The sequence below is a fragment of the Neolamprologus multifasciatus genome, chromosome 19 (assembly GCF_963576455.1).
Source record: "Neolamprologus multifasciatus chromosome 19, fNeoMul1.2, whole genome shotgun sequence".
NCBI lineage: Eukaryota > Metazoa > Chordata > Actinopteri > Cichliformes > Cichlidae > Neolamprologus > Neolamprologus multifasciatus.
Window position 1 is genome coordinate 28,905,679 of NC_140457.1, and position 14,794 is coordinate 28,920,472.

The following is a 14,794-nucleotide window of genomic DNA, read 5'->3' on the forward strand; positions in this document are numbered from 1 at the left end:
CAGTTAATCCAAAATGCTGCAGCAAGAGTACTGACAGGGACTAGAAAGAGAGAGCATATTTCTCCTGTTTTGGCTTCCCTTCATTGGCTTCCTGTTAAATCCAGAATTGAATTCAAAACCCTGCTCCTCACATACAAGGTCTTAAATAATCAGGCCCCATCTTATCTTAATGACCTTGTAGTACCATATCACCCTATTAGAGCACTTCGCTCTCGCTCTGCAGGCCTACTTGTTGTTCCTAGAGTATTTAAAAGTAGAATGGGAGGGAGAACCTTCAGTTTTCAGGCCCCTCTTCTGTGGAACCAGCTTCCAGTTTGGATTCGGGAGACAGACACTATCTCTACTTTTAAGATTAGCCTTAAAACCTTCCTTTTTGCTAAAGCATATAGTTAGGGCTGGACCAGGTGACCCTGAATCCTCCCTTAGTTATGCTGCAATAGATGTAGGCTGCCGGGGGATTCCCATGATGCATTGAGTTTTTCCTTTCCAGTCACCTTTCTCACTCACTATGTATTAACAGACCTCTCTGCATTGAATCATATCTGTTATTAATCTCTGTCTCTCTTCCACAGCATGTCTTTTATCCTGTCTTCCTTCTCTCACCCCAACCAATCACAGCAGATGGCCCCGCCCCTCCCTGAGCCTGGTTCTGCTGGAGGTTTCTTCCTGTTAAAAGGGAGTTTTTCCTTCCCACTGTCGCCAAAGTGCTTGCTCATAGGGGGTCATATGATTGTTGGGCTTTTCTCTGTATCTATGAAGCGCCTTGAGGCGACATTTGTTGTGATTTGGCGCTATATAAATAAAATTGAATTGAATTGAATTGTTTGGAGTTTGGAGTTTAATATCCCAGGGGACTGAACAGCACTGGATTCATCTGGATTCATCCAGAGTACAGTAGCCTGCTAACCTGTTGCTCTACCTCTGGATCTCTGGATCACAGTATCTTGTTTCGTTTTTTGTTGTCGTTTGATTTTTTGTGGCAATAATTGGACTGTAACTGATTCCTGATAGTTGTTGTTCTGAATTTCACTGAATGTTGACCAAGCAGGTATAAAAATAACAGAACTTAAAAATAAACGAAGCAGCAGTCCATGTACCAACAACATGAATGTGTCCTCCACCATAAACTGGAGATGGACCTTATTATCAGCATTCAGTTCAGAAGCCTGCATCTCTGGTGGCATGGAGGTACATTAGTACACATCTGGAAAGGCACCATGCCTGCTGAATAGTACATACAGGTTTACAGGCCACATATTAAGACAACATATCTTTGAGAGGACGGTTTTGTTGCTTCTGTCAGGGTCCTGGATCTCTGACGAAGCATTTTGTATATTTTGGACTCATTGTTTATGTTCAGTTACGTACAGTTTTCTCTCTTCTATCCCTGTAGACCGTAGTGTCCATTTGTTTATTCCCCAGTTACAGATATTGTTGGTTCTGTACACTCTTGTTTTACAGCCATAGTTCTCCACTTCGTCTCTGTGTTAGGTACTCCGTTATTTCCTCTCTGACTTTGGTAGCCCTCGTCTTGTGTGTTTAATATTCAGTTTTGGTTTCCCAGTCTCATTTCCCAGTTGCTTGGACCTGTGTGTTCCCAGCAGTTGTGTTAACTTCTGCAGTTATTTGTACCCTCATTGTGTCTTGTCTCGCTGTCTTCATCATATTGTTTGCTTTTTGTTTTTAAGTGGTACATTTTCTCAGTTTAAACATTTGATGTATTTTCTACTGCAAATAAAATCTGGCTTGAATTTATTTGCAAATCATTGCATCTTTTTTATTTGCATGAATCCCCCTACTGGAGCGCTGAGGCATTACCGATGGACCATCAACCCAGCAACAGTGTCAAAGCCAAAACCTAAAATGATCCATTACACGACAATTTACTCTTATTAACGTTCACAGCAGTAGTAATAAAGCAGTAATAGCAGTCATGGTTTCAGGTCAAATTGAGAGGATAAGATGATGACGTAACAGTAAGCTTGAGTGTGTGCAAGTTCATACCTCTGAACGGGTGACAGGTACAGAACTAATACCGGCATTCACCGCCTTCCAGGACCGAGCAGTCAGCACACAGGCAAAGAGGGGGTACAGATCCCCAGCGCCCAGTCTGCGGCTGTAACGCTCCACCCCTGACATGTCGCCCTTAATCAAAGCCTGCCACAGCTGACAGTAGTTCAACCTGAAGTCTGGTTGCAGAACCTATGGAGGCAGCAGAGGATAGGGGATAAAGAGTGACTGGTTCACAGGTGAGAGACTGGGCAGTAATACCAGTACTACATTCACTGAGGTCACTGAGACTTGAACCCATCTGAGATTTTCAGTAGATGCACCTGTGGTATCAATTTGAACATCATGGCGACTTCCTTCTTGGGTTAATGCATTCACATTTTTTTTCAGAAAACTAGGGATGCACCGATACTGATACTGGTATCGGGTATCGATGCCACATTTTCTATCGTTAAAAGTCCCCCGATACCGGGGACCGATACCACGGTCTGAGACCTGTCTATGTTTGAGCGGCATGTAAGGGGTTAATCACAGGCGCCGAGTGCCCGCCCCCAGGCCCCGAGTGCCCGCCCCCAGGCCCCGGCTGCAGCTCAGAGCTGGGAGAAGGCGAGGCGAGACAAGTCAGCCGTGTGGAACTATTTCAAAGTGAACGAAGACGTGAAAACAAAGGCGGACTGCAAATTGTGCTCAGCGAAATTGTCCAGAGGCTCTAAAGGTAGCACATTTAACACAAGTGATTTAATCAAGCACCAAAATCCCAACACGACAACGAGTACAAAGAGTTTACCCACGCTTATTTACCCACGCTTATTAGCACAGAGGAGCATAGCTGATGCTACAGCAGTGGGACGGAAAATAGTTGGGCATTTTAAACACTCCGCCTTAGCCTACTCCCGCCTCGAGGACATTCAGGGACAGCTCAACCAGCCAATAAAGAGACTGCAGCAGGACGTACAGACGTGCTGGAACAGCACATATTACATGCTCCAGTCCCTCATTGAGCAAAAGCGAGTGCTGGGCGTGTCCAGCACGAACTCCCTGACTATCTCACCGCTCACCAACGGGCTCTTATGGAGACGACTGTTGCCGTCCTCGCCCCCTTTGAGGAACTAACTAAAAAAGTGAGCAGCTACGACGCACTAGCCTCTGATGTCATCCCAGCTGTGACTGTGCTAGTGAGACTTCTAAACAGAGAAACAGACGAACAAATTTAAAATTAAATTTTGTTTTTTATAATTATTTATCCTGTAATATGTTGCATACAACATGCTTTTCATTTTAAATAAATGTTCTTAATTCCAAACTAGTCCCTTGTTGATGTTTTTTGTTAAATTATAGGACTAAAGCTGTTACCTGCTAATTTAAATCATGTTTTTATTAAGTACTCGGTATCGGTATCGGCGAGTACTGAAATGCAAGTACTCGTACTCGTACTCGTTTCCAAAAAAGTGGTATCGGTGCATCCCTACAGAAAACTTGACTTCTGACCTCGAGGTCACTGAGATTTGAAGTTATCACATTCACAAACCGAGGTGTCCAAGCAGTTACCACAGTGTCTCTTCAGGCTTTTAGGGGTTACAAAAAGAGAGAAATCTGCTTCATCTCTTAATGCATTTCTTACTTTAGGCATATTTAATCCTCCTGCTAAGAACCATTTACCAACTCCAGCACTTGGAGCACAAAAGCCCTGCATAGTATCCTACTGGTAACAACACTGAACATGAGTATGTGTATGTGTTTCTATCTTAACTTGATTAATATTCTTCAAAATCACAGATGAAATCTCAAATCATTAGGAATAAATTGGTGCTATTACGATCCAAGGGAAGTCTCTGTGTACTGGGACTGTGTGTCAAAAATGATGGAGTTGCATATTTATCAATAAAATCCTGTTTATGCACAAAGAAATAGGCAGAAAATAAACTTCTGGAAGAATGGTCCATGTCTGTATCAGACTGTGGGTGTTTGAAAGAACGAGTGTTAACAATCAAGCAGTGTGTGTGTTTGTTTGTGTGTCTAGGACATGAGTGCACACATGTGCCTGTATTATTAAGGCGGTGGTGCATTCAAACACAGCACTCTGCTGAGAACAACATCAAATGAGTTGTTTATCAAAAAGCTTTTATCCTGTGTAGCTCTAATAAAAGTGTGCCTGTTAAAGTGTGTATGTTTATTTTCCATGTGCATCTTAGCTGTCTACCCTTTGACTCAAGGCCTCAGCCAACAGCATGAAAAATGGACAGCAATATTGGAACAAATGGCATTTTCTTTCTGCACAGGCAAGATCGAGATTTCCCACCTGATACAGGCCGTGATCGAGCAGAACAATCTCGTTCTTTTTGGTCTGCGGACACTTTCGGACCAGCACATTGCCTGGGTGGGGGTCACAGTGAACAAAGCCGTGGACAAAGATCATTTCGCTGTACATCTTGCCCAGGTTTTCTGAGATCTGTTGAAAACATGAAGAGGAATGTGTAAAGTTAAATCAGGAAAATAAGAAGAAAGAAGCTTAAAATAAGAGTTCAGCGGTTCTTGATTTGTGCTGTTCAAGAAAGAAAATGTAGAAGTTTTTTTGACCCAAATGCAGAAGAAATAAATGAGTCTGATGGCAGTGAGTCAAGAAAAATGCAGTTTAATTACTACAAAGACAAAGAGAAAAAAAGCCTTTAAAGCTGATGGCAGGAAAAGCACTAACCTACCAATCAGGTGAGATGAGATGATGATGAGATAGCCTTTATTTGTCAGTTGCAGGTCTTTTGCCCACAACTGAGATGACAGACCTTGCCGACCGTACATACAATACAAACATCACATTGGGGAGACAGGTCAGGATAGGTAGCGAGGAAAAAAACATCTAAATGTGTAACACAGAAGGATAATACAGGAATGCACAGATATCAACACACCATAGCACAATAAACACAGACAAGCAACATGGGAAAGAGTTCCAGTGTGTACATCTGATCTGGGACCGCTGCAATCCTTCGACTGCGCCTCCAACTGACCCGATGTCCACATCAGAGGGGAGGTAAGCGTTGGAGGTGGCGTTGGATCCGGGGTAGGGAGGGTGATGCGTCGGTGAGTGCTTATCAGTATCAGTATATGTATGTGTGTGTGTGTCCAGAGTTCAGCTGAGACAGTGTCCTTCACCCTGCCAGGCTAAGTAAACAGTCTTCCAGCCAACCCAGGTGGGCTTGCATAGAATGGGAAGAACAGACTCAACACAGTCGTTATCAGGGTGTTGTTGTTCGGCTCCGGCCTTGAGACCACAGCTGGCGCCGATGGGATAGCCGCATTATGATGGTCATGAGAATTTCAAAGCTGTTCTTTAACACTCCAACACTGGTCTCTCAATCTCCTGTTGGAGAGCCGCGAGTTTCTCCATGATGTTATCAAACTTGCTGGTGTTGTCATTCTTGTGCTCAGAGAGCCGATTCTGAGACCTCACGACTGCAGTGAGCTGCTCCAAGATGTAATCTGACTACCGCTCAGAGGTGTTGTTCGAAGTATTCACGGCAGCCGTAAGCTTCTCCAAGATCTTATCCATGCTGTTCTCAGTGAGCCCATTCTGAGAAGTCGCGCCTTGTCCCATCGTTTCAATCCCAGCGGGCAGCCTTGGGGGGGTTTGAACAGCCGGTTCCGCTTTCTTGATTCTTCGATAAGCCAGGGCCAAGCCAGCTCCGATCAGCAAGAACCCTGTTATCATGGTTCCGAATAGGTCGATATCTTCAGCGTCCTCGATCAACAGTCCCGCCAGGCACACGATCCTCGATCCTCCATTTCTGCCACCCGTCCATCGTGTATCCAGCAGGGAAAGCCCCTCCAGGACACTCGGGCTCTCCAAGCCCAGACTTCTCGTTGAGAAAAGGGTGTCCATAGCATTCAGAGACCAGTTGATCAAATCCATAATTCTCTTTAGGTTTTAGAAAATACAATAGTCAGAAACAATAAACATAATGTTCTGGAGTAAAGTGGAGACAAGAGGAGGGAGACCGGACGAACAGGTGAACAGAATCAGGACAATTACAAGGATCTGGAAAGGACGAACGGGGAAAGTAAAAGCATAGAAAAACACGAGTAATTTTAAAATAAAGCAGGAAGTAAGTCAAATGTGAGGCTGCAAATAAATTTGTAGACAACAGTGAGATGCAGTCGGGGGAACACAAGAGGAGCCTGGAAAGGAAGGAAACATACGAGCAAAACTTCCTTATAATTTGTTCCATGGATTTGCTTTTATAAGCCCAGCAACACGTCAAAAGACATACAAATGTACAGATTTATACACTTGCATAAACATCCTTGTGCACCCACACATACATATACACACATCCCTATTGTGAAAACGTTGCGGAGCTCTTTGAGTCTTTTTTTTTCTTTTCTTCTTCCGAACCACACAAAAGTTCACTGTGACCGAGCGCAGCGATGTTGGACTGTTTGACCCGTCCTCGCTGGAATCCTTTCCTGAGCTAGCAGGCTATGCTGACTCAACGCTAAGCCGACCATTGACAGGGAGCCCTCCTGGGAACAGGCCGAAGCAGAGGCGAGGCAAACGGGAGGAGCTGACCAGAGGCTCCGGCTTGGTTAGCAACGGAAGGTTAACCCTCCAGGTTATACTGTTCGCAAACGTTCAGTCTCTGAAAAATAAAGTGGACGAGCTCCACGCTCGGATTTGTACACAGAGGGACGTTCAAGATTGCTCCATATTGTGTTTCTGTGAAACCTGGCTGGGGGAAGGACACCCGATGAGGCACTAACACCTACATGGCCTGCAGGATGGTTTCATGGTCCTGCAGGCGTTTGTTTCTTTTCTTTTTTACAGATTTGTAGTCAGTGTTAGCATGAAAGTTTCATGGACAAAAGTTGGCCAAAAATACTATTTTTAGTTTTGCTATGAACACTCTTTCCTGTGTTTTGCTACTAAAACAGTTGTGCATAAATAAAAATACTGGTAGCCGCCAGTGCTACCCCTTAGCTTCCTAGTAGATGCACCAATAGTATTAATGTAAAGATCCCAGGTGGTACCCAACTCGATTTATTGTGTTCACAAGATTTTCAGAAAATTTGGCCTCTGACATCGACCGTGAGGTTAAAGTCACTGGGATTCAAACATCTCAGAGACTCTTAGTAGACACACTTATGGTATCAGTTTGAAAATGCTAAGTGACTTCCTTCATGAGTGTTTGGATTCACATTAATGGGTGTCCACGTCCTGTGTAGATACAGACGGGTGGGAGGGGGGACAACCGTCACACACAGCTCACACCTGCACGACCTTGAATATTAGTCAGTAAGCTATTAACCAATAACCATCAGAGTGCAGGCAGTACCTCATTGACGTTGATGCCATGTGTCTGCATGTAATCCCTGTCATTGACTTGGCCCCCGTCTGCAAACTCCATGGTCAGGATTCTCTTGGTGGAGAGATTCCAGTGGATCATGGGAATCTGGACAGAGAGATGTGCAACAGACGATGGGATGTGCAGGTTTATCCTCTACATCTTCACATTTACTCACCGTTCAGTCTCCTGTGAAGCTGTTTAGCAGCAATTCCACTCATTACAGTTTACAGGAGAAAAATGTGAGTAAGAAACATAAAAGTCGGCAGAATGACAGATGAGCCTGTGAAAACAATTACATTTGTTATTGGACCAAATTTGAACAAAATCATCTTTTATTCTGCCAAATTTTATGTCTCTGTCAAGTTAAATTGAAGCAATAAAAATGCACAATACACCGAGACAAGAAAGAAAAAGAAAAAAGTAACTTTTCTAACTGTAAGTACATAAAAACTGAACAAAGAAAAGTCTCAAAAACAGCACCAGAAAAATTAAATGATAACTGACAACGCTAACAGCTGACGGGACAGGAAGCTCTCATAGACCATAAAAACTCTGACCTGTGTTAACTGTAAGAATCATATTTTATAAATCAAAGGCCTTAAATTAAAACCAGCTGTTTAGAATACACGTGTACACAAAACTGTTACACTGTTATTCTAAAGGGAAGTCTTGCATTTTCATGCCCATATCAGTACCTTAAGAAAGGTAAAGTGGGCCAACATGTCGGACACCTTCTCAGCATTGCGTCCCTCGTTAAGGAAGTCCAGCTCCAGAGGCATGTTTTTCTTGGCCTCCTCCACCAACCACATTAAGGCAAAGTCCGGGAAGAGCCAATGAACCGCCTTCAACAACACCTTCAAATTAAATACATATATCCAAAAAAAGAAGAATCAGATTCACTGTAAGCATAATAAAACAGCAAACATATATACAACAGTGCCCTCTCAACATATTAATACATATTGTAAGAGTGGCTGATTAGACTCTCCCTGCAAAGATCATTACTGAGCAAATCAAGTGTGAGGACAGAAAATTGCTGCTCAGCAACTCTCCACATCAGCGCTTAATGCCGGCACTTAGCGGCGCTCCTGGCTAAAGTGCTGTTTGGAGCAGCAGACGAGATGAGCTTCATCACTTGTGGAAGAGGCTCTTCTGAGTTCATTAGTCAAGGTTAGAACTGCTCAGCATGTAAAAACAGATGTAAAATGTCTTCTTGTTGCTCTAAAGGAGTGTCGTCAAATCTGCTAACGTGAGGTTAGAACAACCCCGTCACAATACAACGATCTCGATACCGGACGAGGGCTGTTTCTCTGGGTGGAATCAGCTGACTGGGCTTTTACAAAATATTCCTGTCTTTCAAAATGTGGTTGAACAGTAAATGTGAAAAGTCATCTTTTCAGGCTATTACGAATACTTGGATTCAGCTCAAAATTCAACCACAGAGTCTAACAGATATAAATGGTACATAGTAGCTTCCACTTTGTTATTATACCACTCACAGTTTGCTGTGAATAGTTCATTGTGCAGAAATGTGAGAGCTGGACGTGTTGCACAGGTGGCATCCTACCCTGGCACCTGCTGGCTAAGCTCCTGAGAACTGCTGTTTCAAAAATGTTCGTCTGGCATGGAAGCGACTGGAACACTTGAATTCAATGACAGCGTTGATGATAAACCTACTAGCTGACAAAGTTGTTGTCAATAAACTGATCATAAGTTAAACTGATTGATTCGCATTAGGCCAATGGACCAGCCCCACATTTCCTGACTCATTCAAAAGCAGTTGAACAGACAGAGACTCACTTCCATTACTAGGATGTCGTTGGCGCTTTGCTTCTGGACTTTGGGGTGTTGGATCTTGACTGCCACCGTCTTTCCATCATGTAGCACTGCCTTGTGGACCTGTGCTAAGGAAGCTGCACCCTGAGGCTTCTCTTCAAAGGACAGAAATAATTCTGACAACTGGAGGAGACAGAGGGGGGATGAGGGATTATGAAGGGAAAGAGGTGAAGAATTATGAGATGGGAACAACATCAAAGTACACGCACACACACGCACGCCCTGCCTGCTAGCATCTTGCACATCCTCTTGTGTACTGGATTGCCTCAGATTGTGTTTTCCCACCTTTGCATCTGATTTTTAACTCACTGTTTGTTTCACACACTCCAAGAATCAATAAGTGGCCCCATCACAATAAAATCTGCTGAGAAGTCAAAGTCAAAAAGCAACGGAAACCATAATTGGCACAGTTAACTCCATAACCGACTGTAAAGTAAGAACATAAGACAGCTGAGTGGGGAAGTAAAATACTTCTGTTTTTAAAATAAATACTTTGTGATGACGGTCTACAGCAGGTAAAACACATCAAAATCACAGCTGCTCTTACAGTAACACGTTATCTCCAAGTCCTTGGGTTGCCTTTTATGTTTAAACGTTTCTATTAAATATGTCCAAGCTATGAAAATTATATATTTTTGAACAGTTTTGTCAGATAAAAATGCAAATGGGGGTTATGATTATTAAAAGTTTACTAAATTAGTCAGTAAGACAGTTGAAGAAATACAAAAAGCAGTTGGTAATAAAAGTCCAAACTATCAAAGAGTTCTGCACATGTTTATACAGGCAGTATTATTAGAATCCATAACATACATTTTCATTGCTATGCAGATGATACCCAGCTTTATCTACCCATGACAACAGGTGACACCTCTTTACATCACATGAATGCCTTAAAGACATAAAGACCTGGATGAGCGCTAACATCCTGCTTTAGCAAGAGCAATACTGATGCTATTAGATTTTCATTAAAATCAATTAGGCCTTGAGCTGAAACTGAACACTGGGGAATAAAACTGCATCATCAGTTTGTTTTGCAAATAATTTTTAAAATTATGTAAAATAAAGTTGCAAAAACCTGTGGCGCTTTTTCAAATTCTTCTGTATTTAGTTGTGATTCACACAGATTCATGTTCTGTTGACTGTTACGTTTAATGCTGGTCACATACGCTGAACATGACTCTGCATTCACAGGTGAAAGGGGAATTTAGAAACCAGAACTGAGACTTGTATGTTTAATGTGTGATTCATAATATATGTTTTTTTCATATCAGATGTTAATTTTTGCTGTATGTGTGACGATGTTTGTGTTTCACTGGGTACACACAGACGTTACAGTCGTTAAAGGAAGATTATTACATATGAGAACATATTTGTTAATTCACTGTTAGTCACTTTCCAGCTGAATAAAATCTACAGCAGCGAAGAGAGGCCATCATACTCCAACATATGAAACAATTAGATTAAGTTTCCACAATTTGTAAATACATACACAGCAAATACATACACCTGTGAGGAAATTTTTTTAATACAGACATTTAATTTACTTTAAAATCAGTGAAGTTCTCGTGTTTTAGCACACAAAGGGACTCACCCTGAACAGAAGGTCATACTGGTGTCTACATATTTGTCTTTCAGGACGGAGGGGGACGGGCTGTAAATGTAACAAGCTTTAAGGCTGGAAGAGCAATCGATAAATGCAGTACATTAACGTTTATCATTCAGAGACGCGTCTCTGCAGTGGGAACAAAAGCAAATTTAACCCGTTTCAACACAAATTTCCACTCTGTCTATGATCAGACTCAAAGTGTGATTGGCATTCTGACTGATCAATGCCTGCCTATCCGGTCATTAAGTGATGACGTGACGAATCCTACTTCCGAGCCTAAAGTAGTCTGCGTTTAATATGGCTTTTGTGTTGTTAACATGTTTAATGTTTTGTATTTTCTTCTATTTAATCTCAAAAAGCTCCTAAAACAGTCAGTGATCACTGTTGACCTCCCTCAGCTTTTATTACCGCTAATCATTTATTTAAGCTCAGTTTTTAAAACCTTAGGATGTAGCTACAGCCCAGCCCATGCAGCAGTATATGAATGACTAACCTCGTATTGTGGATGGATTATCTCAGTTGTTCTCCTGGCTGAAGTTTGGTCCTTTTACAGCATCCTGCCATGCGATTACATTTGTTCCTGACCACCGAGAACACTCACGTTAACTTTTATCGAGCGGAAAAAAGTTAGCTTGTTTATATTATGCTAACATAGCTGTGTCGCTAGCGGTCACGTAGCACATCATTATATACCAGCTAGCCAAACTTCAGTAACCCTACAAACGTCACTGCTGTTTAGTTTTCTGTCTTCATTTATGTTGGAAGTGATAACAGAGCTGTACGTTTGAATTTGTTTCCAAAACCCCGCAGTCAGGACATGCTATATTGTATTTGGATAGAAGCTAGCGAGCTAACTTCCTGCTAACTTCTAACTCTGTTAAATGTCATAAATTCCGTTTTCATGGATGTTAAACTCAGTTGTTACACCTGGTAGAGCAGAACACTGATCATTTTATTAAAGATGAAAGACTTTAGACAGTTTTTCAACTCTCAGTAATGCCATAGTGATCGTTTGATATATGGACCTGCAGCGGAGTTTAGGCCCAGACACGGCTAGTGACGTCAGACTGAACGACTGGATTGTCAGTAACAGGGGTTTAATAGTTTTGCAATTTTCATTAGTTTTTATTTTTATTTAGTTTTGACTTCAGATTTTCAATTTTATATCAGTTTTAATTAGTTTTTACCAATTGTTTGCTAGTTTAGTTTTGTTTTTCTTTTTTTGAAAATCCTTAGTTTCAGTTTAGTTTTGATTAGTTTCAGTTATAGTTTTAGTTGTGTTTGCAATAATTAAGTGTAACAAAATCCCAGTTTCATCATATCAGTCATTCTGCTCATCCTTGGGTATGTTGCTATTCCAGCTACCATACTGCACCCTGGACAGGTCGCCTGTCTGTCGCAGGGCTAACACGCAGAGACAGACAACTCACATTCCCACCTATGGGTTCTTTAAATACAGTGGGGCAAAAAAGTATTTAGTCAGCCACCGATTGTGCAAGTTCCCCCACTTAAAATGATGACAGAGGTCAGTAATTTGCACCAGAGGTACACTTCAACTGTGAGAGACAGAATGTGAAAAAAAAATCCATGAATTCACATGGTAGGATTTGTAAAGAATTTATTCGTAAATCAGGGTGGAAAATAAGTATTTGGTCACCTCAAACAAGGAAAATCCCTGGCTCTCACAGACCTGTAACGTCTTCTGTAAGAAGCTTTTCTGTCCCCCACTCGTTACCTGTATGAATGGCACCTGTTTGACCTCATCATCTGTATAAAAGACACCTGTCCACAGCCTCAACCAGTCAGACTCCAAACTCCGCCATGGCCAAGACCAAAGAGCTTTCGAAGGACACCAGGAAAAGAATTGTAGACCTGCACCAGACTGGGAAGAGTGAATCTACAATAGGCAAGCAGCTTGGTGTGAAAAAATCAACTGTGGGAGCAATCATCAGAAAATGGAAGACATACAAGACCACTGATAATCTCCCTCGATCTGGGGCTCCACGCAAGATCTCATCCCGTGGGGTCAAAATGATCATGAGAACGGTGAGCAAAGATCCCAGAACCACACGGGGGGACCTGGTGAATGACCTGCAGAGAGCTGGGACCAAAGTAACAAAGGTCACCATCAGTAACACACTACAACGGCAGGGAATCAAATCCCGCAGTGCCAGACGTGTTCCGCTGCTGAAGCCAGTGCATGTCCAGGCCCGTCTGAAGTTTGCCAGAGAGCACATGGATGATACAGCAGAGGATTGGGAGAATGTCATGTGGTCAGATGAAACCAAAGTAGAACTTTTTGGTATAAACTCAACTCGTCGTGTTTGGAGGAAGAAGAATACTGAGTTGCATCCCAAGAACACCATACCTACTGTGAAGCATGGGGGTGGAAACATCATGCTATGGGGCTGTTTTTCTGCCAAGGGGACAGGACGACTGATCCGTGTTAAGGACAGAATGAATGGGGCCAAGTATCGTGAGATTTTGAGCCAAAACCTCCTTCCATCAGTGAGAACTTTGAAGATGAAATGAGGCTGGGTCTTCCAACATGACAATGATCCAAAACACACCGCCCGGGCAACAAAGGAGTGGCTCCGTAAGAAGCATTTGAAAGTCCTGGAGTGGCCTAGCCAGTCTCCAGACCTCAACCCCATAGAAAATCTGTGGCGGGAGTTGAAAGTCCGTGTTGCTCGGCGACAGCCCCAAAACATCACTGCTCTTGAGATCTGCATGGAGGAATGGGCCAAAATACCAGCTACTGTGTGTGCAAACCTGGTAAAGACCTATAGTAAACGTTTGACCTCTGTTATTGCCAACAAAGGTTATGTTACAAAGTATTGAGTTGTATTTTTGTTATTGACCAAATACTTATTTTCCACCCTGATTTACGAATAAATTATTTACAAATCCTACCATGTGAATTCATGGATTTTTTTTTCACATTCTGTCTCTCACAGTTGAAGTGTACCTCTGGTGCAAATTACTGACCTCTGTCATCATTTTAAGTGGGGGAACTTGCACAATCGGTGGCTGACTAAATACTTTTTTGCCCCACTGTAAATAAAGGCAGACGAACAACCATTGATACCAGGCAACTATAAAATGTATATCTTGGACCCAATGAGACTATTAACTCTTGCAGCACCGGGTGTTCGTAATTTTGGTTCATTTTTTGAAGGTAATTGACTCACACAGTTGTGTAGATATCCCCGTCCTGTTGTCTCGGGATGCATCACGCTGCCTTGCCTGGGGTTAGCTTCTGTTTCTGGGGATGAGGGTTGAGTGTGCTCCCTTACCTTCTCAAGGTAAGCTAGGTTAGCCTTCTTGTGTGAGCTTTTCAAGTGCACTTTAAGGTTTGTGGGATTTTTTTCCCTTTAGAAATGTCCCTCATAATTTGTCTGTTTCCACTACAAGACACTTGCTTTATCCAAAACACAGTTATATTCAAAGTAATCCCAAATTGGACTCTGGCTCCCGACTTTTCCTGACATGATTCTGCGCGTGGACGGAGCAGCGACACAGACGACTCGACTAACGTACTGCCACCTGCTGGCATAATGAGACACAGCAAGAAAAAAATCTGGAAACTAAACTTCATTTTCACCCTTGACTCTTGTATGACACGCATACATCAATGAAAACTAAACACATTTTTGCTATGAATTCAGTTAATTTTAGTTAGTTTTGTGAACACTCATTATAGTTTTAGTTAGTTTTCCTTTTTTTGTTTTTATTTTTATTTCCGTTAACGAAAATGTTTTTTCACTTCTAGTTTTCGTTATTTCGTTAGTTTTCGTTAACGATAATAACCTTGGTCAGTAATCAGTAACTGCCTGTTCAGCGTGGCCCAACTAAGAACTGATACGAGGTTGGTGAGTCCTGCAGGTGTGTGAATATTAGAAATGTATGAATGGGTGAAGAGTGCAGGCTGAGACTGTATAAGTATCACCACCCTCATCTACCACAGCATCGTGTTTGGCAGGCTTGCATTGATATTTTAACG

The 14,794-nt window shown here is 42.3% G+C and overlaps 1 protein-coding gene across 2 annotated transcripts in view; it reads right to left on the reverse strand.

Moving 5' to 3' along the window:
• adck1 (aarF domain containing kinase 1) overlaps positions 1-14,794 on the reverse strand; it is an 83,936-nt gene that overhangs the window by 22,147 nt on the left and 46,995 nt on the right. For both annotated transcript variants that reach the window (XM_085144502.1, XM_085144501.1), the window contains 5 exons: positions 9,150-9,308; positions 8,045-8,203; positions 7,338-7,454; positions 4,310-4,459; positions 2,005-2,202 (listed from right to left, as the gene is read on the reverse strand). In XM_085144502.1, the coding sequence (XP_085000628.1) occupies positions 2,005-2,202; positions 4,310-4,459; positions 7,338-7,454; positions 8,045-8,203; positions 9,150-9,308 (783 nt within the window). The remainder of the gene's footprint in view (positions 1-2,004; positions 2,203-4,309; positions 4,460-7,337; positions 7,455-8,044; positions 8,204-9,149; positions 9,309-14,794) is intronic.